This window comes from Hylobates moloch, unplaced genomic scaffold (assembly GCF_009828535.3).
Source record: "Hylobates moloch isolate HMO894 unplaced genomic scaffold, HMol_V3 SCAFFOLD_12, whole genome shotgun sequence".
Lineage (NCBI taxonomy): Eukaryota > Metazoa > Chordata > Mammalia > Primates > Hylobatidae > Hylobates > Hylobates moloch.
The window spans coordinates 96,677,557-96,700,782 of record NW_026652287.1 but is presented as its reverse complement, the minus strand read 5'-3'; the positions used below and the strand labels follow the sequence as shown (position 1 = coordinate 96,700,782).

The 23,226-nt window shown below is 38.9% G+C and overlaps 1 protein-coding gene across 1 annotated transcript in view; it reads right to left on the bottom strand.

Moving 5' to 3' along the window:
* CFAP54 (cilia and flagella associated protein 54) overlaps positions 1-23,226 on the bottom strand; it is a 378,083-nt gene that overhangs the window by 57,950 nt on the left and 296,907 nt on the right. Inside the window, exon 59 of the mRNA XM_058425781.1 lies at positions 5,559-5,665. Within this exon, the coding sequence (XP_058281764.1) occupies positions 5,559-5,665 (107 nt within the window). The remainder of the gene's footprint in view (positions 1-5,558; positions 5,666-23,226) is intronic.

The following is a 23,226-nucleotide window of genomic DNA, read 5'->3' as shown; positions in this document are numbered from 1 at the left end:
AAAAAAAAAAAAAAAAAAAGAAACGTATTTATTTGCAGAATCAATAACTTGTATAAAGTAAGCCCTCAGTTATTTAACGATTAGATTTCTGATATGGCCAGGCATCATTCATTCAGTAATTCCCTTTATTCAAGAAACATGAGGAGAGAGACACAGTCTTAACTTTCATTATGTTTATGGTCTTGTTATACATACAGATAAAAATATAATTAGAAATTGCAAAAGCACAATAAAAAAGGCACACATCTAAAATATTGCTGAAGATGAAAATAAAGAACATAATTATCTATATGGTGAAACAAAATCTAGGCAATAACAAAAGATTTACTCCTATGGAAGTCTTAGTCATGCTCTGACTATCCAGCTGACCTGCAGGTAAGAATTATGACAAGTTAGCAACGACTCTAAAAGGTCAGTTATGGGACCCATAACAATTCAGTGTATTGCATGTGTGTCGGGAATGGGAGTGAAGAGGGTGGAAGAAGGGAGGTAGGGAGAAGAATCAAGAAAAATGGAAAAGTAAAAGCCAAAGGAGGGCACTAGCAATGATGCTGAAGACAGGGTTCACACACCAGTTAACAGTGACGCCCTGAAGGCAGAGCGGACCAGGGGAGTGGAGGCAGAAGGTGGAAAGGCTTACAGTTGAAGAAGGCAACCAGCCACCTGCATGGCCCCGGTGACTCCACACTACAGGAACAACACATATGTGCATACATGTGTTTACCTATGTGTGTGCACATGCATGTCTCCATTCAAGGAAGGAAGAAAATTTTTATGCAAAAGAAGCAAATGATCCCAAAAACAAACTGACATCAGAAACATAGGCAAAAATGTCAATTTTCCAATTTTCCACAGCATCCTCATCTGCAGTATTGTGCAATACTTGATTATACTAATGACAGCTCTCAGCAATAAAAAGGTAAAAATGTAATTACATATAAGAGGTTTTGAATTTATATAGCATGCCTTAGAAACTTTTCTGTTAAAAAGGCAACAGTTAAATGCAAAGATTTGTTGTAAAAGTTTACTTGAAAAATTTACCCATTAAAAAATGGGTCTTCCTATACACCAATAATAGACAAGCAGAGAGCCAAATCATGAGTGAGCTCCCATTCACAAATGCTACAAAGAGAATAAAATATCTAGGAACACAAATTTCAAGGGATGTGAAGGACCTCTTCAAGGAGAACTACAAACCACTGCTCAAGGAAATAAGAGAGGACACAAATAAATGGAAAAACTTTCCATGATCATGGATAGGAAGAATCAATATCATGAAAATAGCCATACTGCCCAAAGTAATTTATAGATTCAACGCTATTCCCATCAAGCTACCATTGACTTTCTTCACAGAATTAGAAAAAAACTACTTTAAATTTCATATGGAACCAAAAAAGAGCCTGTACAGACAAGACAATCCTAAGCTAAAAGAACAAAGCTGGAGGCATCATGCTACCTGACTTCAAACTGTACTACAAGGCTACAGTAACCCAAACAGCGTGGTACTGGTACCAAAACAGCTATATAGACCAATAGAACAGAACAGAGAACCCAGAAATAACACCACACATCTACAACCATTTGATCTTCAACAAACCTGACAAAAACAATCAATGGGGAAAGGATTCCCTGTGTAATAAATGGTGTTGGGAAAACTGGCTAGCCATATGCAGAAAACTGAAACTGGACCCCTTCCTTACACCTTATACAAAAATTAACTCAAGATGGATTAAAGACTTAAATGTAAAACCTAAAACCATAAAAACCCTAGAAGAAAACCTAGGAAATAGCATTCAGGACACAGGCATGGGCAAAGACTTTGTGCCTAAAATACAAAAAGCAATTGCAACAAAAGCCAAAATTGATAAATGGAATCTAATTAAACTAAAGAGTTTCTGCACAGCAAAAGAAACTACAGGCAACCTAAAGAGTGAACAGGCAACCTACGGAACGGGAGAAAATTTTTGCAATCTATCCATTGGACAAAGGTCTGATATCCAGAATCTACAAAGAACTTAAAAAAATTTACAAGAAAAAAAAAAAAAAACAACCCCATCAAAGAGTGGGCGAAGGATATAAAAGACACTTCTCTAAAAAAGACATTTAGGCAGCCAACAAACATGAAAAAAAGCTTGTCATCACTGGTCATTAGAGAAATGCAAATCAAAACCACAATGAGATACCATCTCACACCAGTTAGAATGGCAATCATTAAATAGTCAAGAAACAACAGATGCTGGAGAGGATGTGGAGAAACAGGAACACTTTTACACTGTTGGTGGGAGTGTAAATTAGTTCAACCATTATGGAAGACAGTGTGGCAATTCCTCAAGGATGTAGAACCAGAAATACCATTTGACCCAGCAATCCCATTACTGGGTATATACCTGAAGGACTATAACTCATTCTACTATAAAGAAATATGCACACGTATGTTTACTGCAGCACTATTTACAATAGCAAAGACTTGGAATCAACCCAAATGCCCGTCAATGATAGACTGGATAAAGAAAAAAAATAGCACATATGCACCATGGAATACTATTCAGCCATAAAAAAGAACGAGTTCATGTCCTCTGCAAGGAAACCATCATCCTCAGCAAACTAACACAGGAACAGAAAACCAAACCCTGCATGTTCTCACTCATAAGTGGAAGTTGAACAATGAGAACACATGGACACATGGAGAGGAACATCACACACTAGGGCCTGTCAGTGGGTTGGGGACAAGGGGATGGAGAGCATTAGGACAAATACCTAATACATGTGGGGCTTAAAACCTAGATGATGGGTTGATAGGTGCAGCAAACCGCCATGGTACATGTATACCTATGTAACAAACCTGCATGTTCTGCACATGTATCCCAGAACTTAAAGTAAAACTTAAAAAAAAAAAAAGGGTCATCTCCAATAATGCTGGAAAAGGTGCCTGATGCATTGGAGAGAAAAGAAGATGAGGAGGCGAAAGACTTGGTGAGTCATGCTTGGTTCCTTCAAACTCTAGCCATGAAACCTTAGACTACTCACTTAACCTCTCTGACCCTAAGGTTCCTTCTACTGTAAGACTGGAATAAGAAAATCCACTTCATCCAATTCATAAGGCTTTTGTAAGGATGAAATGACATAAGTATGTATGTTCTTAACCACAAGGAACCACATGAAGGAAAGATAGTATTCTAAAATGCAATTCTTTTACTCTAATACCCAGAGAAAGAAGTCTTATTTGTCTTCCACAAATAGCATAGCTTTCCTTTATAATACTTGGGATTCTAGGAAGGATAAACCGTTCTTTGACATTTGGGTTGCAGATTGTAAATGAGTGTCCAGAACTTCACTGCCTGTGCTGGCAGAGTAAATGGCCCCATCTAGCTCCACAAAGGACAATCTGGGACTGGGCAAAGCAGGCTGGGTCCTCATGCAAAGAGCAACATCAGATGACCTGAGTCTTGGTGTGAGGCCTGGACCCCATGACTGCACCTGCCTACATCTTGCTCCCTCCCTTTGTGCTCTGGCATGCATTTGCCCCTCACTTCCCTGTCCTCCCACGTACTTCTTCATTTCTGTCCTCCAAGTCAATGCCTGCTCCAGCTTTTTAAACCTTGGCACCACAAACAAGCATCTACCATTCCGTCTGGGCTCCCCACAGCCTCTGCTCTCATTTACTGACTCCTGGGCACTCTCTCCCAGAGTCTGCCATGGCCTGGAGGGCAGAACCCAGTTGTAAGTAGAAACATGGATGACTGGAGATTTAAAGGCAGAGACAGTAGGCAGGGAACTTGATCTTGGTCACAACAGCACAATTTAGATAGAACTACACAGAAGGCTTTATGTCTGTTCATTGAGAACACTATTGTTTCCTTTGTTGCTGTAAAAAAATGCAAAGAATGAACATATACGTTTTCTTATGAAAACTTAACTAGGAGATGAGGAAGTGAATGATAAAAGGAGTATTTCCCAATTTGCAGGTTATCCAAGTTTCTTCTTCTCTGGCCTATTTTTTCTGACCTGTTTTACTCCTACTTTGCCTTCCAAAGGATGATCAGGACCAATTTCCCATGTACTAATCTTGAGCCTCATAAGAACACAAGGAATGCCACCCAGGATGAGAGAAATAGTTTATTTTCACAGTGCCACCAAAGGACAAGGAGATAAAAAATTGTTGGGCATGGTCCTCTGTGATGGCCTCAGTGGCTGGGGCTTGTCACTAATTTTAGTAACCCTACTATTGATCGGAAGTACACCAAAATTCAAAACTTTCTGGAATAAAAAAAGCAGCTTATCAGTTTGATGACTTTCTACTTTATAGAAATTATAATCATTTTCATCATGTGGGGCTGGAAAAAAATCTACATTTCTGGATTTACAAAGCAAGTGCAGAATTACCTGATTTTGTTGCTTAGCTATGCTGGTCTATAGCCTGTACCTAAGTTTTTGACCATTTCACTTGGAAAAGAAGAAAGGAAAGGGAAAGGAAAAGGAAAAGAAGGAAGAAAATAAATTGACTGAATGAAAATATAGAGGATAGGAGTGGAGGGAAGGAAGGGAAGAACAGGAGAGAAGAGGAGAAAAGAAGAAAAGAAAGAAAAGAAGGAACAAATAAATTGACTAAATAATTGAAAATATGCCCAGCTCTTGAAACAGCCTTTGTCTCTTTCATGGTGATGCCAAGAAGTCATTCAAAATGAAAATTATGGAACATAAACAAGACTCTCAAAGGAAGGACAGAGAAGCACTAATTCTCTGTTTACCAAGCCATTGATGGAACAGGCATTAGTGGTTAAGCTTTTCAAAGCATGTTCACACACTATCTTGGTCCTGACAATAACCCTGAAAGGCAGGCAGAGCAGTTATGATCATTTCCACCCTACAATGGAGGAAATGGAGGCTAAGGTCAGAAGGGCAATGAACAATGGAGTCAAAAATAAACTAAGTAATAAATTAAAAAACAACAACGAGGAAATTTGTAAAGTGAAACAGGAAGAGAGAAACGAGGCATGAGCAAAAAGTTAAGAGATATGACCTGTTTGATGGAGAGGGAGGAAAACAACCTAGATGAAGCAGATACTTCTGATTGGGCACAGAGGGAAAGGTGGGCCAAGGGAGGTAGTGGAGTTTGGGCTTAATTTTGAAACTCCATACAAAGCCACATTAAATTATTTTTTAACCACACTGAAACTACAGGCAAAATATAGTACAGACAACATCCTTGTGCTCTCTGTAATCTCTATGAAGCATGTATGAACTGTTCCTTCGGCAACCCTCAGTACTATTATTAGTATTATTCCCATTTTACTGATAAGGAAACTGAAGTACAGAGGTTACATAAACTGCCCAAGGTTGTGAAGGTGATAAGGGGCACAACTGGTATTTGAATGAAGCAGGCAGGATTCAGAGTTCATGCTCTTAACCACTGCAATATAATATTCCTCTAAACAAAAGGAAGATTCTTCTAGAAGTGCCTTTTAGCAGGTCTCCTATGCTACACCTTGCCAATTACTGAGTCTATTCTCATGAGAAATAACAACAAAGACAATTAGAGTTGTGGAATTTTTACTTGCCTATTCAGTGGAATCCATAAAGAGCCAACATGTATACTATTATAAGTGGAATGTCTAACATCTGAAATCTTCAGAGGCTTCAAATTATATGCATACAACAATAAAACCTATAAGAAAAATAAAAGGGGTATAAAATGTGACATCAAAATTAGAGTTTACCTCAAAAAATACAGCATTAGTTCACAAAATATATCACTGTACTTTAAAAAGTATTTGTTTAGAAGAGAAAAATTGGGTTTTCAATTCACCCGAAAGAGAAATGACGTGAACCAGAATTGTACAAAGGTTGTAGGATGAAAATAAATACTATTTGGTAACAATATGATATTATTTTTGAAGAGTGACATTTTGTATTGCAACTAAGTTTATATTTCAGCTTTTGAAGGCCCTCTACAGTAAGTATTAAGCACACACCTGGTAAATAGCCAACTTTGTTCCTTGTTACTTCTCAACGTGTACTGTTCCCATAAGTGGGCATAGTCATTTCTATGAGTTCACTTATGTGGTTCCCTTCCTCTTCTCTCCATTTATCCAATCCACACACAGCTTTCTAGCCACCACAGCTAAGATGAAACGTCCCTTGATGATTCATGCTCTAGTAATTTCCCCGTTGTTTGGATTCTGACAATTCTTAGAGTCAGTTGCATATGTTATAGCACCTACTTAGTTATGGATTTGTAGCGTTTGAGAGTCACAGAACCTTAGAGATAATCTAGTCTAATTCCCTCATTATAAGAAAGCTATTGTCCAGAGCTGCCAACCAAAACCGAGTAATTAGGCATATTGAGGCTCAGAGAACAGAGCCCCAAAGTAACAAAGGACATTAGAAGGCCTTAGAAACTACCTCAGAACGAAGACCTTTTAACCCAGCACAGGTAGAGGCTCTCTCAGGAGGTTCCCGTGTCTGCCTGAGAAAACTTCTTCCAAAAGAAGTACAATAGTCTTGAAGCTCCCTTTCTAGGAATTTCATTAAATAACCAAGAAAGATTAAGCATCAGGGAGGAGAAAAGACCAAAAGGCATCACCATGCCCACACAGAGTTTTTGTCTATTCTTCTGAGGGCAGCTTGGAGAGATTGCCTGGGAGACTTTATCTGCATAATCAGACAACCTTTGTTTGCAGCATTGTGCTACCCCTCTTCTTCCCATAACTTCCCACAAGCTATTGTCTGTTCCTGGTCCCATTCAAACAGATCATTTAAAAACTATGGTCTGCACTTTGGGTCCATTCAGTTCCGTAAAAATCATTGATGACTCCTCAAAATTGCCCATATCCCCAACTTCCTCTCCCTAAAGGAAGAAACCTGAAGAAGGGTATATAAGCTTCTGAATCTCTCTGGTTAATTGGGTAATGATTCTTTTGTTATTTTCCTGTGCTTATACACATTACTAAATTTGTATACTTTTTCTCCTGTTAAGCTATCTATTGTCAGTATTATTTTGGTAGATTTTAGACCCAAATCTTTAGAAGAGGAGGAAAAAATTCTCTTCACCCCTAAAGGCACATGCCTTTACCTCTGCTTCCTCACAAAGTAAACTACGATATGAGTAAAGGTATTTTTAAAAGGCATAAGTACACAAGCACAGGAAGAACACAAGAGGAGATGAAGCAGACAAAAGATGTTAGCAACACTATGAAGGACAGAAAGCACCTGGAAGAACAAAGCTGACTCAGCAGAGAGGAAAGGCTGTGTCCTACGTATTTTCCGAGGGGTTGCCAACAAGAAGCATGACTGAGAACCCTGAGAAGCTCAGGAACTGGAGGCTCAGATACCTTTAAAGGCAGGAGTAGGTGCTACTGCAAACAGGGAGTAACATTAGACAACCTCCCTTTCATCTGGGTGGGTACAACCTGGAGACTCCTCCTTTCCCTTACCTCCTCTCTCCTGGCTGAACTTCTTCTATTTTGCTCTCTGCTCATGTTAAATCAGAGAGGATCTATGCTGAGGGACGTTAGGTACAGGGCTCAGGTGCTTTACTAAAAACATTGGAATTAAGTGAAAGTCTGTATTCTGAATGAGAGACATCCCGCTACCCCACAACAGCCCCTTCTCAGAATGTAGTAAATTAGGCAGGAGTCTAAGAGAATCATCTTTGGGGAAACTGATATGTCAAAGAGAAAAGACCTACAGGTACTGAAATTTCATCATCCTCCAGTGAAACTACTGGCTCCTTCTGCAGTTACCCTCTAATGAGGCCCACAAATCAATGTCTAACTAAATATGCTTTTTAGTGCTTCACTTCAAGCATAAATGGACAGTCAAGAGTCACTAGACAGGAAACGAAAGGCAAAAACTAAAACTAACAGAAGGGAAATTGCAGAATAAGATATAAGACAAAGATCAGGAGAAAACTCCAATGAAACCATAATTAATATCCTCAGATAGAAGAAAGACAATATTGCATCTGTGAAACAAGAACAGGATACTATCAAAATGGGACAATCAGAGAACAAGGAAGACCACTTAAAAATAAAAATATGATCAAAACAACTAAATAATCAATAAAAGATTCAAAATATAAAGTTGATTCCATCTCCCCAAAAGTGAAACCTACATTTAAAAACATAGATAATAAGGGAAAAAATGAGAAAAGTAAACACTTAATCCAATTGGTTCAATATCTGAATAATAGAAATTCCAAAAGGTACTAAGATAATCAGAGGGAGGAAATTATTAAATAAAAAAAGTCCATGAACTGAAGAATATTACTTTTCATTTTGAAGGGGCCATCCTAAATATCCAGCACAACAGATGAAAGACTCACACCAATGCGCATCATGGAATTTCAGTACATACGGGACAGAGGGAAGACTCTGAGAGCTAGCAGAGTCACAAATAAAGAACTAGGAATCAGAATGGGATCAGACTTCTCAACAGCAATGCAAGATTGCCAGAGACAGTGGAATAATGCCCCTCACATTTTCAGGGAAAATAACTGTCGGCCTAGAATTTTATGCCAAGAAAACAATGAATTAAGCATTAAAATAAAGATATTTTGTTAGACATTCAAGGTCTTTTTACCTTCGGGGTAATCTCAGTTAGTTTGCTGCAACCCTGTTAGCATATAAGAGGAATGTAGTCATGGTACTGGCCCTTGGCCAAACCTGAATAAAATGTGTTAACTAGTAATTAATGCAGTCCTGTTCTAGGGTCTGAAACACACCAGGGAGCAGCCTGTAACATCTGGTCTGCATTTTGTATAGAAAATGTGCATACTGATGATTGGCAGCTGGATCTATTATCTTCACTTCTATTATTGAGTCTGGGCCCACATGTGTTTTTGACTACATAAACAGAGATATAAAAGGCTCCTCCTCAGACAAGAGAGCAGCTTGAGACCACAATATGCCATATTTTGGTGGTTTATAATCCATAAATGAACTGTGTCCTATGCGACTGAGACTCTGAAAGCTGCCCCTGGATATCTTGAGTCTCTCGAATGATTACCTGTGCTTTCTTTAGCCTTCCATGCCTTATCCTTTCCTTGTGAAGTTTCGTGAGTACTCTGAAAAATTAGAACTTCTAATACACCCTTTTTCAGGAAGCTGGAAGATGTGTTCATCTGATACAAGAGAGCAGCTCAAGACAGAAACAAGAGACCCAGGGAACCCAATTTAGAGAGAGGGGAAGGAATTTGTGGTAGGGTGACGAATAGGACTCTTAAGATGATAGTTGAGCCATAAGAGCAACCAGTGCAGAGCATGTCTCTGAAGAAGAAAAACAATGGAACTGAAAGATAAGCTGATGAGTTTGACCAAATGCAGAAGACTGTATAGTTCTTTGACAGTTTGGGAAGAATTAAGAGATTCTTCCCAAACTTTCAATAAGGCAAAAGACTGACTCTAAGTTAAAGATAAGGCAACTTTTTTCTTCAGGAAAGAAGAAGGCAGAAATAAAGGAAGCAGTAACCTATTTGGCTCAGCCATGAATGATACTACATAGTCATAATGCAAACACAGACTATGGGCAAGTCAACATTCATGCCTCTGGCTTCCTCATTTGTGAAATGGAGATGTGGAATCCCCATTCCATGAATCAGTGGTTTGAGGACTCAATGAGTCCATGTGAAGTGCTTAGAGCAATAATAATGCTCTAAGGCATTATTTTCGCTCATGATCACTCCTGGCTCCTTACCCTTCCTTGGTGCCTCATTCTTCGTATTCTCTTAGACCTACTGCTAATCCCAAGATGACTTCCCATCGATCTCCCGGCCAGTCCTTGCCGAATCCACTAATCCTTAGTTCTATTCCCAGCTTGTCTTCAGTCTTCAAGGGACAAGTTTCACCCTATATCACCTTCATACTTGAGGGGGGATTCAGGAGGAGAAATACACTCATGATGGAACTTTCAATGCTCCCTTACTCATTTCTGCAAAGACTAGTTTTTCAATGGCAAATTAGTGATATGGTTTTGAAAAACACTGAGGACTATTGTATTTAAAATGTGTCTTATGTTTAGAATCCCTTATAGCCCAGGAATAAGTGAAAGAAGAGCTCTCTTATCCTAGATGGAGTTGATTGCCTGACTTCCTCATCTTTGTATCTTAATCACCTAACAAAATACCTGGCATATGGCATGTACTCAATAAATGTTTTATTAATTAGTAAGCAGCTAAATTATATGTGTTTGTAAAGAAATCAATAGTAGTGATGAGAGGAGTTTGGTTCTCATTCCTATTTTTGTCACTAATAAGTTGCGGCATTGGTCAAGTCACTTTCCCCATGTGGGACCTTGCTTCCTCATCTGTAATACGTGAGCATTGAATAGATGTTCTCTTAGTTTCTTTTCAGTTCTGAACTTTGCCTTGGGTGGTACCAAGCGAAGTCAGAGAAGGTTTCCAATGAAACCTACTATAGGATGCAGCAATGGAGAATCATCATTAGAATTGTAAGCTGCATTAGTAGTAATGGCACAGACCGGTGCCGCTCAAACTTGAATGTGCATAATAATACTTGGGACGTACTATTAAAATGCATATTCTGACTCAGTGGGTCTGAATTGAAAGTCTGCATTTCTAATGAGCTTCGAGGGGATGCTAGTGCTGCTGCTTCTCAGCCACACTTTGAGTCGTAACAGCCATTTCAAATGTCAGTCCCTATCTCCCTTACACAGCTTTTGCCTTCCCAAGCTCCCTGAAGCTGGATGTTATTTTGGGTCCCATCTGAAGGATCAGGCTCTAGCTAATCACACGGTCAACGAGGCCCAAAATCCAGAGCACCTCAAAGGGAATCCCTGGGCCTTGGCATGATCCCTGAGTTACAGCACTCCCAACATCTAAGTTGATCATTGGGCTTCTGCTTTTATTATGACTTGGTAGTTTTCCCAGGAACCCTAACTCTTCCTTCAGTATCCTGCTAGGACTGAGCTTGTCTTAAATGCACAGCTTGTTTGTTTGGGAACCTGAAACAGAGTCTAGCTTTAATTTAGGGGTATAAAGTCTTCCAGAAAAGAGTACTAGGTCCACATCTCTTGTTTGTAGACTGGCCGGATTCCTGCACTAAATAAACATACCTCCAAATACCGTTACAGTTCCATTCAAGTTTGTGTTTTCACTTGGCAGAGTCTTGCGCTTCAATGCTGTGCTTGCTCAGACTTCATGCACTTGATCAGTCTTATCCATCTGAGTCTTCTATGGCCTTTGAATACCTTGCCTTGGACTGTCCAACTGCACTCAATAAAACAGCCTTTGTTTTTTGCTTTTTTCCAACTTTATTTTTATGTTGTTATCATATATATGTGTGTGTGTATATATATGTGTATATATATCTGCATATGTATACATATGTGTGTGTGTGTGTGTATATACACACACACACACACACATATATTTGGATAGTGACAAAGTCTTGGCTTTTAAAGTACTCATCACCTGAATACTGAACATTGTACCCAATAGGTAATTTTTCAACCCTCACCCATCTCCCACCCTCCCACTCTTTGTAGTTTCCAGTGTCTGTTATTCCACTCTGCATGTCCATGTTTACTCACTGTTTAGCTTCCAATTCTAAGTGAGAACATGTGGTATTTGGCTGAGTTATTTTAGTTAGGATAATGGCCTCCAGTTACATCCATGTTACTACAAAAGACATGATTCATTATTTTTTATGGCTGAGTAGTTCTTTATCCAGTCCTCTATTGATGGACACATAAGTTGATTCCATATATTTGCTATTGTAAATAGTGATGCAATAAACATACAAGTGCAGGTATCTTTTTGATATAATAATTTGTTTCCCTTTGGATATACACCCAGTCATAGAACTGCTGAATCCAATGGTGGTTCAATTTTTAGTTACCTGAGAAATCTCTCTACTTTTTTCCATAAAGATTGTACTGATTTACATTCCCACCAGCAGTGTTATAAAAGTATTCCATCTTCTCCACATTCTTGCCAATATCTGTTGTTTTTATGACTTTTTAATAATAGTCATTCTGACTGGTGTAAGATGATATCTTATTGTCATTTTAATATTCATTTCTCTGATGATTAGTGATGTTGAGAACTTTTTTACATGTTTGTTGAAAACTTGTATATTTTCTCTTGAAAAATATATGTTCATGTTTTTAGTCCACTTTTTAATGGTTTTTTTTTCTTGTTGAGCTGCTTGATTTCCTTGTAGATTCTAGATATTAGATCTTTGTTAGATAGATAGTTTGCAATTTTGTCCCATTCTGCAAGTTGTATGTTTACTCTCTTGACTATTTCCTTTGCTGTGTAGCTTTTTAGTTTAATTAAGTCCCATTTGTCTATTTTGTGCTGTTGTTGCATTTGATTTTGAGGACTTGGTCATAAATGTTTTGCCTAGGCCAATGTCCAGGAGGATTTTTTAGGTTTTCTTGTTGGATTTTTTTTAATAGTTTCAGGTCTTATGTTTAGGTTATTAATCCATCTTAAGTTTTGTGTCTGGTGAGATGTATGGGTCTAGTTTCATTCTTCTGCAAATGGCTATCCAATTTTCCCGGCACCATTTATTAAATAGGGTGTCCTTTCCTCAGTGTATATTTTTGTTAACGTTGTCAAAGACCAGTTGGTTAAAGGTATATGGTTTTACCTCTGGGCTCTCTAGTCTTTTCATTGATAGCATAATTTGAAGTGAGGTAATGTGATGCCTCCAGCTTTGTTCTTTAGGCTTGGAATTGCTTTGGCTATTCCAGCTCTTTTTTTGTTCCACATGAATTTTAGGATTTTTTTTCTAATTATCTGTGAAAAATGTTGAACCTGTAGATTGCTTTGGGTAGTATGGTCATTTTAATAATATTGATGCTCCCAAACCATGAAGATGGAATGTTTTTCCATGTTTGTGTCATGTACACTTTCTTTCATCAGTGTTTTGTAGCTCTCTTTTTAGAGATCTTTCATGTCCTTGGTTAAATATATTCCCAGGTATTGTTTTATTAGTTATTACGACTGTGATTGCCTTCTTGATTTGGTCCTCGGCTAGATCATTATTGGTATATAGAAATGCTACTGATTTCTGTATGTTAATTTTGTATACTGAAGCTTTACAAAATTCATCTATCAAACGAAGAGGTTTATTCATGAAGACTTTAGGATTTTTTAGTTATAAGATCAGCAAACAGAAGTGATTTGACTTCCTCTTTTGCAATTTGTATGTCTTTAATATTTTTCTCTTGCCTGATAGCTGTGGTGAGAACTTCCAATACTATCTTAAGAATGGTGAAAATGGGCACCCTTGCCTTGTTCCAGCTTTCAGAAAAAATGTTTTCAACTTTTCCCCTTTCAGTCTGACTGACTGTAGGTTTGTCTTAATTATGTCTTCATCACGTTGAGGTGCATCCTTTTATGCCTAATTTGAAGATTTTTATAATAAATTTTAATAAAATTATTAAATTATAATAAAATTTATAATGCTAAATTTTATCAAATGCTTTTTCTGCATCTGTTGAGATGATCATATGGTTTTGTCTTTATGTGATGTATCACATTTATTGATTTCCATACGTTGACTTATCATTGCATCACTGGGATAAATCCCACTTGATCATGGTGTATTATCTTTTTGGTGTGCTATTGGATTTGATTTGCTAGTATTTGGTTGAGGATTCTTGCATCAATATTCCTCAGGATATTGGTCTGTAGTTTTCTTTTTCTGTTATGTCCTTGTCTGGTTTTGGTATGAGGGCAATATTGGCCTTATAGGATGAGTTAGGAAGAATTTCTTCTTACTCAGTTTTTTGGAATAGTTTTAGGAGTATCGGTATTAGCTCTTCTTTGTATGTTTGGTAGAATTTGGCTATGAATCCATCTAATCCTGGGTTTTTTTGTTGATGCTTGGAGACTTTTTTTTATTACTAATTCAATCTTGCTACTTATTATTGGCCTGTTCATGACTTTTATTTCTTCTTCCTTCAATTTCAGGAGATTTTATGTTTCCAGGATTTTATCCTTTTCCATTAGGTTTTCTAGTTTGTGGCATACAGTTGTTCATAATAGTCTCTGGTCATCTTTTGTATTTCTGTAATATCAGTTGTAATGTTGTGTCCGAAATTGGGGGGTTCTTGGTCTCACTGACTTCAAAAATGAAGCCGCGGACCCTCCTGGTGAGTGTTATAGTTCTTAAAGATGGTGTGTCCGGAGTTTGCTCCTTCTGGTGGGTTTGTGGTCTCGCTCACTTCATGAGTGAAGCTGCAGACCTTCACCGTGAGTGTTACAGCTCTTAAAGGCAGGGTGTCTGGAGTTGCTTGTTCCTTCCAGTGGGTTCGTGGTCTCGCTGGCCTCAGGAGTGAAGCTGCAGACCTTTGCAGTAAGTGTTACAGTTCATAGAGGTAGCGCATCTGGAATTGTTCGCGCCGCTCGCCTGGAGTTATTCTTCCCTCCTGGTGGGTTCATGGTCTCGCTGGCTTCAGGAATGAAGCCGCAGACCTTTGTGGTGAGTGTTACAGCTCTTAAAGGCAGTGAGGACCCAAAGATTGAGCAGCAGCAAAATTTATTGCAAAAAGCGAAAGAACAAAGCTTCCGCAGCATGGAAAGGGACCCAAGCAGGTTGCTGCTGCTGGCTCAGGCCACCTGCTTTTATTCCCTTATCTGGCCCCACCCACATCCTGCTGATTGGTCCGTTTTACAGAGAGCTGATTGGTCTGTTTTGACAGAGTGCTGATTGGTGTGTCTACAATCCCTGAGCTAGACACAGAGTGCTGATTGGTGCATTTACAATCCTCTAGGTAGACATAAAAGTTCTCCAAGTCCCCACCAGGTTAGCTAGATACAGAGTGCTGATTGCTGCATCCACAAACCCCGAGCTAGACACAGAGTGCTGATTGGTGCATATACAATCCTCCAGCTAGACATAAAAGTTCTCCAAGTCCCCACCCCACTCGGGAGCTCAGTGGGCTTCACCTAGTGGATCCCGTGCTGAGGCTGCAGGTGGATCTGCCTGCCAGTCCCGTGCTGTGTTCCTGCACTCCTCAGCCCTTGGGCAGTGGATGGGACCAGGTGCAGCAGAGCGGGGGGTGGCACCTGTAGAGGAGGCTCCGGCCATGGGGGAGCCCACAGCGGGGGTAGGGGGGCAGCTCAGGCATGGCGGGCTGCAAGTCCTGAGCCCTGCCCCGCGGGGAGACAGCTGAGGCCCGGCAAGAATACGAGCACCATGTGTGGGGGCCGGCAGTGCTGGGGGACCTGGCAAACCCTCCGCAGCTGCTGGCCTGGGTGCTAAGCCCCTCACTGCCCAGGGCCAGCGCTGCTCCGGGTGCAGGCTGGCTGAGCCCACGCCCACGCCCACCCGGAACTTGCACTGGTCCGCAAGCGCCAGTTCCTGCTCCCGCCTCTCCCTCCACACCTCCCCGCAAGCAGAGGGAGCTGGCTCCAGCCTCAGCCAGCCCAGAGAGGGGCTCCCACAGTGCAGCGGCAGGCTGAAGGGCTCCTCAAGTGTGGCCAGAGTGGACACTGAGGACGAGGAGGTGCTGAGAGCCAGCGAGGGCTGCTAGCACGTTGTCACCTCTCAATGTCTCTTTTTAAAATTTGATTGTGTTTATTTGGTTCTTCTATTTTCTTAGTCTAGCTAGTGCCTTGTCAATTTTGTTTATCTTTTCAAAAAACCAACTTTTCATTTTGTTGATCCTTTGTATTGTTTTTTAGTCTCTATATCATTTAGTTCTGTTCCAAGCTTTGTTACTTGTTTTCTTCTGCTAACTGTGGGTTTGGTTTGTTCTTGTTTTTCTAGTTCCTTGAAGTGTAACATTAAGTTGTTAATTCGTGACTTTTTTACTTTTATGATGCAGGCATTTAATGCTATGAACTTCCCTCTTAGCACTGCTTTTGCTATATCCCACAGGATTTTTTCGTTTTTATGTTGTTTTCATGTCCATTCATTTCAAAAAATTTTTAATTTCCATCTTAATTTCTTCATTGATCTAGTAATCATTCAAGAACATGCTGTTTAATTTCCATGTGTTTGTATGATTTTGGAGCTTCTCTTAGTATTGATTTCTAGCTTTATTCCATTGTAGTCTGATAAAATCTTTGATATCATTTTCATTAAAAAAATCTGTTAAAACTTTTTTTATGGTCTAATAGTTGGTCTATCTTGGAGAATGTTCCAAGCACCAGTGAAAATAAATATTCTGTAGTTGTTGGGTAAAATATTCTGTAAATCTCAGCAAAATGAATTTTGTATAAAGTCCAACATTTATTTGTTAATTCTCAATCTTGATGATCTATCTAGTGCTATTAGTGGGATGTTAAAGTTGTCCACTATTATTGTATTGCTGTCTATCTCTTTCTTTAGGTTTAGTAATATTTGTTTTGTGAATTTGTGTACTCTGATGTTGTGTGCATATGTATTTCAGACTGTTATATCCTCTTGCTGAATGTATCCCTTTATCATTATATAATGATCTTCTTTGTCTTCTATTATTGTTTTTTATTTAAAGTTGGTTTTGTTTGGTATAATGTAGCTACTCCCACTTGCTTTTGGTTCTTATTCCTTTGGAATAATTTTTTCACCCCTTTACTTTCAGTCTGTTATGTGTCTTTATAGGTAAGGTGAGTTTCTTAAAGATAGCATATAGTTGGATCATGGCTTTGTTTTGTTTTTTAATCCATTCTGCCAATCTGTATCTCTTAAGTGGAGCATTTAATCCATTTATATTCAAGGTTAATATTGATATATGAGGCTTTATTCCTGTTATATGTTAATTGTTTTAAAGTTGGTTTATAAATTGTTTCTTTTGTGTGACTGTTTTATAAGAACTGTGAGTTTTATATTTATATGTGTTTTCATGGTGGTGAATATCAATCTTTTGTTTCCACGTTTAAGACCCATTTGGACATTTCCTGTAGGGCCAGTTTAGTGATGACAAATTCCATCAGCATTTGCTTGTCTGGGAAAGACTTTATTTCTCTTCATTTATAAAGCTTATTCTGGCAGTATATAAGATTATTGACTGACAATTTTCTCTTTCTGCACTTTGAAAATGCCACTGCATTTTCTTCTGGCCTGTAAGATTTATGCTGTAAAGACCACTGTTAGACTAAGGAGATTTCCTTTATAGATGACTAGACACTTCTCTCTTGCTAATTTTACATTTTTTTTTCACTTTGACTTTAGATATTCTGAAGATAATATGCCATGATGAAGTCCTTTTTGCAGTGTATTTGCCTGAGGATCACTGGGCCTCCTGTATCTGGTTGACTGACTCTTTGCTATATTTGGGAAGTTTGCATCAATTATGTCCTTAAGTAAGTTTTCTAATCTTTTTGATCTCTCTTCCTCCTTGGAAATACCAACAATTCATAAGTTCTGTTGATTTACATAGTCCCAGATCTCTCAAAGGCTTTGTTCGTTCTTTTTTCTTATTTTTGTCCGACAGGAGTATTTCAAAAGACCCATATTCAAGTTCTGAGATTCTTTCTTCTGCTTGCTCTAGTGTGTCACTAAAGCTTTCAAATGTAGTCTGTATTTCCTTCAATGAATTTTTTAGTTCAGAAATTCTTTTTTTTTAAAGATATTTGTCTCCTTGGTAAATTTTTCATTCATATCCTGAATTGATTTTCTGATTTCTTTGATTGGCTTTCAGATTTTTCCTGCATTTCATTGAGGTTCTTTCAAATCAATATTTTGAATTCTTTAGCTGGCATTTCAAGGAATGTTTTTATTAGGATTTATTGCTGGATGACTGTTGTGGTCCTTTGGTTGTATAATATTTCCTGCGTTTTCATGTTTACTATGTCCTTCCATTGATATGTGCATCTGATGTAGCAGTTGCTTGTTCCAATTTTATGAAATTGCTTTTGTAGGGGACAACTATTTTTTCCTGAGGGTGTACATATGTTGTTGGTTAAGAAGGCTATTTTGGCTTTGATTTTGGGTGACCGCAATAGTGCAAACTTTGTGTTACTTCTTTGACAATACACAAGGTCAGTGGTATCCCTGGTTTCCTTGGTGGCTTAGGGTAGAGTTATTAGTTGAGGTTGTGGTGAAGTTTTGCTGCAGATTTGGACACAAACTGAGCGGCCTCCAGACCCCATGGTGGCAGCAGTGGGGTAAATGTGCTTGTTTTTAAGCCTCAGAGCAGGTTATACAGGCTCCAGTGGAGGGCTGATTCATGGGCTTCTAGGTGGCTTGCTTAGAAGTTAGTAGTGGGAATGAGATTCCGTCTCATGCCAGCTAGAATGGTGATCATTAAAAAGTCAGGAAACAACAGAGGCTGTGGAGAAATAGAAACACTTTTACACTGTTTGTGGAGTGTAAATCAGTTTAACCATTGTGGAAGACAGTGTGGCAATTTCTCAAGGATCTGGAACCAGAAATACTATTTGACCCAGCAGTCCCATTACTGGGTATATACCCAAAGGATTATAAATCATTCTACTGTAAAGACACATGCACATGTGTGTTTACTGCAGCACTATTTACCATAGCAAAGACTTGGAACCAACCCAAATGCCCATCAATGATAGACTGGATAAAGAAAATGTGGCACATATACACCATGGAATACTATGCTACCATTAAAAAGAATGAGTTCATGTCCTTTGCAGGGACATGGATGAAGCCGGAAATCATTTTCTCAGCAAACTAACACAGCAACAGAAAACCAAACACGACATGTTCTCACTCATAAGTGGGAGTTGAACAATGAGAACACATGGACACAGGGAGGGGAACAGCACACACTGGGGCCTGTCGGTGGGTAGGGTGCAGGGGTAGGGAGAGCATTAGGACAAATACCTAATGCATGTGAGTCTTAAAACCTAGATGATGGGTTGATAGGTACAGCAAACCGCCATGGCACATGTATATCTACGTAACAAACCTGCACATTCTGCAAATGTATACCAGAACTTAAAGTATAATAATAATAATAATAAAGAAGTTAGTAGTGGGAGTAGTGGGCCAGATGGGTGGGCAGGTTCTCAAGCCCCAGGCAGCTGGTGTCATACGGGTGCTGGCTATAGCACTGATGGAGCAACCCACTAGGACCCAAGGAGTCTGTGTTGGGTTCTTGGTAGCTGCAATGGATTGAGTGAACTAGTCCTCAGTCCCACAGTTGCCCATAGTCGGGCAGTGGGTATTGTCCTAAGTGTGCTTAGGATAGTTTGGTCTCCCCTGTTCCTCCCCTAGCTGGGTGGCAGCTACAGCTGCATTGCCTTGAACTCAGCCCAAGAGTAAGGTAGAGCCCAGCATTAAACTCTCAAAACAGTGCCAGCTGTGGGTTTGTGACCAGAGTGGGTGGGGTGGTGCCCCCCCTCAGGAGAGCAACATGGGCAAGAATCTGTGAGGTATGCAGTCTGCTTGAGTCTCGATCTCACAGCAGCCTGTAGCAGGTGGTGGGTATTGTCCTAGGTATGCATCGGAGAGATTGGTTTTCTTGTCCCTCCTTGGTCAGGCAGCAGCTGCTGCCACATCAACTCAAACTCAGTCTGAAGGTGGGGCACAGCCCAGCGTTAAACTCTCAAAACAGCACCTCAGGCCTGAAAACAGGGAGGGCAGGACCCTTCCCAGTCATGCAATGTGAGCAAGAAGCTGTAGGAAGTGTGGTCTGCTCACTTCTCAGTTTCACAGCAGCCCATTGGAGGGCAGTGAGTATTATCCTAGATATGCATAGGAGAGCCTAGTTTCCTGTCCCTCCTCGGCCAGCTGGCAGCTATAGCCATGTCAGCCCAAACTCAGCCCACACAACAACCTTTGTAGCAGCAATGATTCCCTCCAAATTAGTTCTCAGGTGCCCAAAGGAAGGGCCAGCTACTGATTCCTTATTACCCCTCCTCCCTATTAGCTGTGACTTGTATTCCTTGAGCCTTCCCAAGTTATAAACATAATTCAAATTTATTCTGTTCCTCAAATGGGATGGATCTTCCTAGGAATGCTGGATTCTAAAAAGAGCAGAAAGATGAGACAGGATAAAGCTAAAAGTCCTAAGGTACAATCTGGAGACAAATTTGGGCAATCAAACCTTTAGCCGTGGTTACATCTTCTTACAGTTAAACTGTAGAAGTATGTCTCTCTGACTTAAATAAACCACTCTTTGCAGCTATTTTTAAAGCCATTGTCTGGGAGGTTCATTAAAATGATAGTCCCTGGCAGCTTAGTTGGTACTTCTCCGTATAAGATTTTGAAATTGTTCAAAAGATGCTCAGTTTGTACAAAGTTCCAACGAATAGCTTGTAATGTGGTTCTATTATATTCTATTAAAGATAATTTTGTCAACCAGGATAGAATAATTTCTACCTCGTATACTCAAGAAGCTAAGATTTTCAAAGCTGTGAACTTAACTCCCAAGTATTGTGGCATGGAGTATTAGCCATCTGAATTATTGAAAAATGTCATATCAAAATCCCCAATGCTGGGATTTCAACTCTGCTGCCACCAGCATCCCTAGTTCCTATTGGTATTTATGCTTCAATGTGTGGAATAAACTAAAGGGACCAAGTGGGTGGATCAAGGGATGTTAAATTTCATCGTCATGCAATGATCCTTTTTGTCCCTGAAAACTCGAAAGCTCCAAGTCAGTTATTAATTTTCATTACCATCCTTTCAAGAAGCTAGAAGTGCCTATAGCCAGGACCATCATCTGAGGACTTAATACAGCACCATGCTCAGATGTGCAGACTGTGGAGTCAGATTGCTTCAATCCTGACTCTTTGCCCACTAACATTCTTCCATCCTGTGTCTCACTTCCTTTTTTGTAAAAGGGGGCTAATGAAAGCGTTTATCTTATAGAGTTGCTGTGAAATGATGTAAGTAAAGTACTTGGAACATAGTGAGTTCTACATTAGTTTTTCTCTCTTATTATTATCTTGTGGGTTTCACGAGCTTCAGCCGGTTATTCAACATTAAACTCAATGCTAAAATCCTAAAACGATGAGTAGATGAATGCTTAAATACACCCATATTTAAATCAAATGAATTTCAGCTTTTTCTTCCAAAACGATAAAATCTGGAGTCTGAGATCTAGTGCATCTAGGTCAGTGTTTCTTGACTGAACATTATGGCAGCAACTACATCTTTTATCATGACCCAATACATGCAAGCTTATTGTCAAAGGGGAAAAATATTCTCAAACTAAAAAATGGAAAAACTGTGTGTTCTGCATCTTTTCTTGTGACTAGAGAAAATCACTCAAGCAATTTGCTTAAATCTGAATTTTTTAGTTGGTGTTCTGCTTCTGATCTCTGCCTGACACTAGTTCATGCTTCTGTGTTAATTGTCAGACACAATTGTTGATGGATAAAACGTTGTTACACTAATTACCAGCCACAAAGATATTCTTAGTATTTGCTTCTTAGATGTTCTTTTGTTTTGTTTTTCCAATAGCAGCATACAGACATCTCGAATTATCCTGCTGCAAACTGCCCTTGTAATAACTGATATGGATATGATGTTTCTGTGACCTTGTGAAATAAACTTTATCTTTCTTCCTCTTTTTTAAAACTAACTGCTTAGGTAAACATTCTGTTTCCCAACTATGTATTCCTCCCACTTCCAAACCCTCTCTGAATGGATATAGTCTTTTATTAGCTCCTTGCCAGCAAGTATATAAAATTTGACGTATGCTGAAGACCAACCTAAGATATTTTGTTTTTAACAATATATATCATAAAACAGAAGTTTCAGGAAACATTTTTATATGCAATGTGTTCTAGTGTTTTTTGTTTCATTTCTTTTTAAAAAATGCTATTTATGATCCACTATACTCCTTGACCCATTAGTATTTTTAATCATAATTTGAAAACTACTGCACTACATTCCCCTAAAAGAGACTACAGATTCATTATTTTTAAATGTATATAGAATATCTGGTAAGGATTTAACTGGCAAAGAGTGGAAGGGAGAGTACTTTTAAAATATGTGAAATAGCATGAAAAGTATCTGGAGAGTTATATGCTAAAGTTTCTCTTTTGTATCTGGATAGGAAGAGAATTATAATTGACCAAGAGTTAGTAGCAGATTTCCAGCCTCAGGTAGCAGAATGAAGGGGCCAAAGTGAGAAATGGTGCTGGAGAACAAAGAGAGGCAGGCCCAGGAGGTTTCATGATTTGACATGGGTCACATGAGTCGAGGAGTTGCAGAAGCTACCAGAGGCACAGCTAGAGGGGACAGCACTCAAAAGCTGGGAAGTGCAAGAATAGACCGATGCAGAACACAAAAAGCAAATAAAAGTGCTGAACAGGGCAAAACTATAAGGCAAATGTTTTATGGGAAAAAGCCTGAGGCTCTTCTTACACAAAGCAGCAATCAAAGGAATTCTATAGTGGAATGTCCCTCTGTGAAAGGCTATATTGACCAACTGCTGCGTTTTTAAAAGCTTGACCCATTTTCAAGGCTATCCTAAAATCTGAATTGCTGTTCAATCTCCAGTAATTCATGGATTGATACTGAACTGCTCCTAAATACTTGTCCCCTCCTTTCTTCTATCCCCCAATTAGCCCTATTGCAAATGTCCATCCATGTGGATATAGATATGAATAAAGATATAGATAATGGATATAAATATAAGGATAACATACATTAAAATAAATTATATCTATGACACAAATTTGTAAACTGCATTTAGAGGCAAACTAAGGTTTTCTCTTATTTGCTATGTACTTAAATTTTGCTGGTTAGGCAGTTTACTCTCTTTTCTGCAGAATGTTGGAAGCTAAAGTATCTATAAGGAGATATTGCTGATAAACATTAAAGGTGCCTTTAAATAATGATTACTAAGTATACTTCATGTATATTTGAAGCTATTAAACTTTTAAAGTGTAATAATTTAAAAACAATTTCACATAATAATGACAACTACTCTTTATTGAGGTTAGTAGTTTACAGTTATCTCTAATTACAGATGAGGGTAACCTTGATGCAGAAAAGTTAACTAATCTATTCAAGATCACAAAACTGTTAAGTGACAGAGATGAGATTCAAACCTAGGCAGTTTAGTTACAGTATGTGTTCTTACCCACTAAAACAAATAGAAAGAAGACCATTCTCAGTAAAACTGTGCAAAAAACAAAGAGGAAAATCTCAAAAGAAACTGGTTAAAGAAGTCCTAAAACTTCCAAAGCAGCAACGGCTTGACTCTCAAAAGCAACAATGGAAATAAGTAGATGAGGTTTTGAATGTGTTGAAACAACATGATTTCTGACCTTAAATTATCTACCCCATGAAAATTTATTTTACGAATAAATGTAAAATAATGACATGTATAGGCAAACAAAAA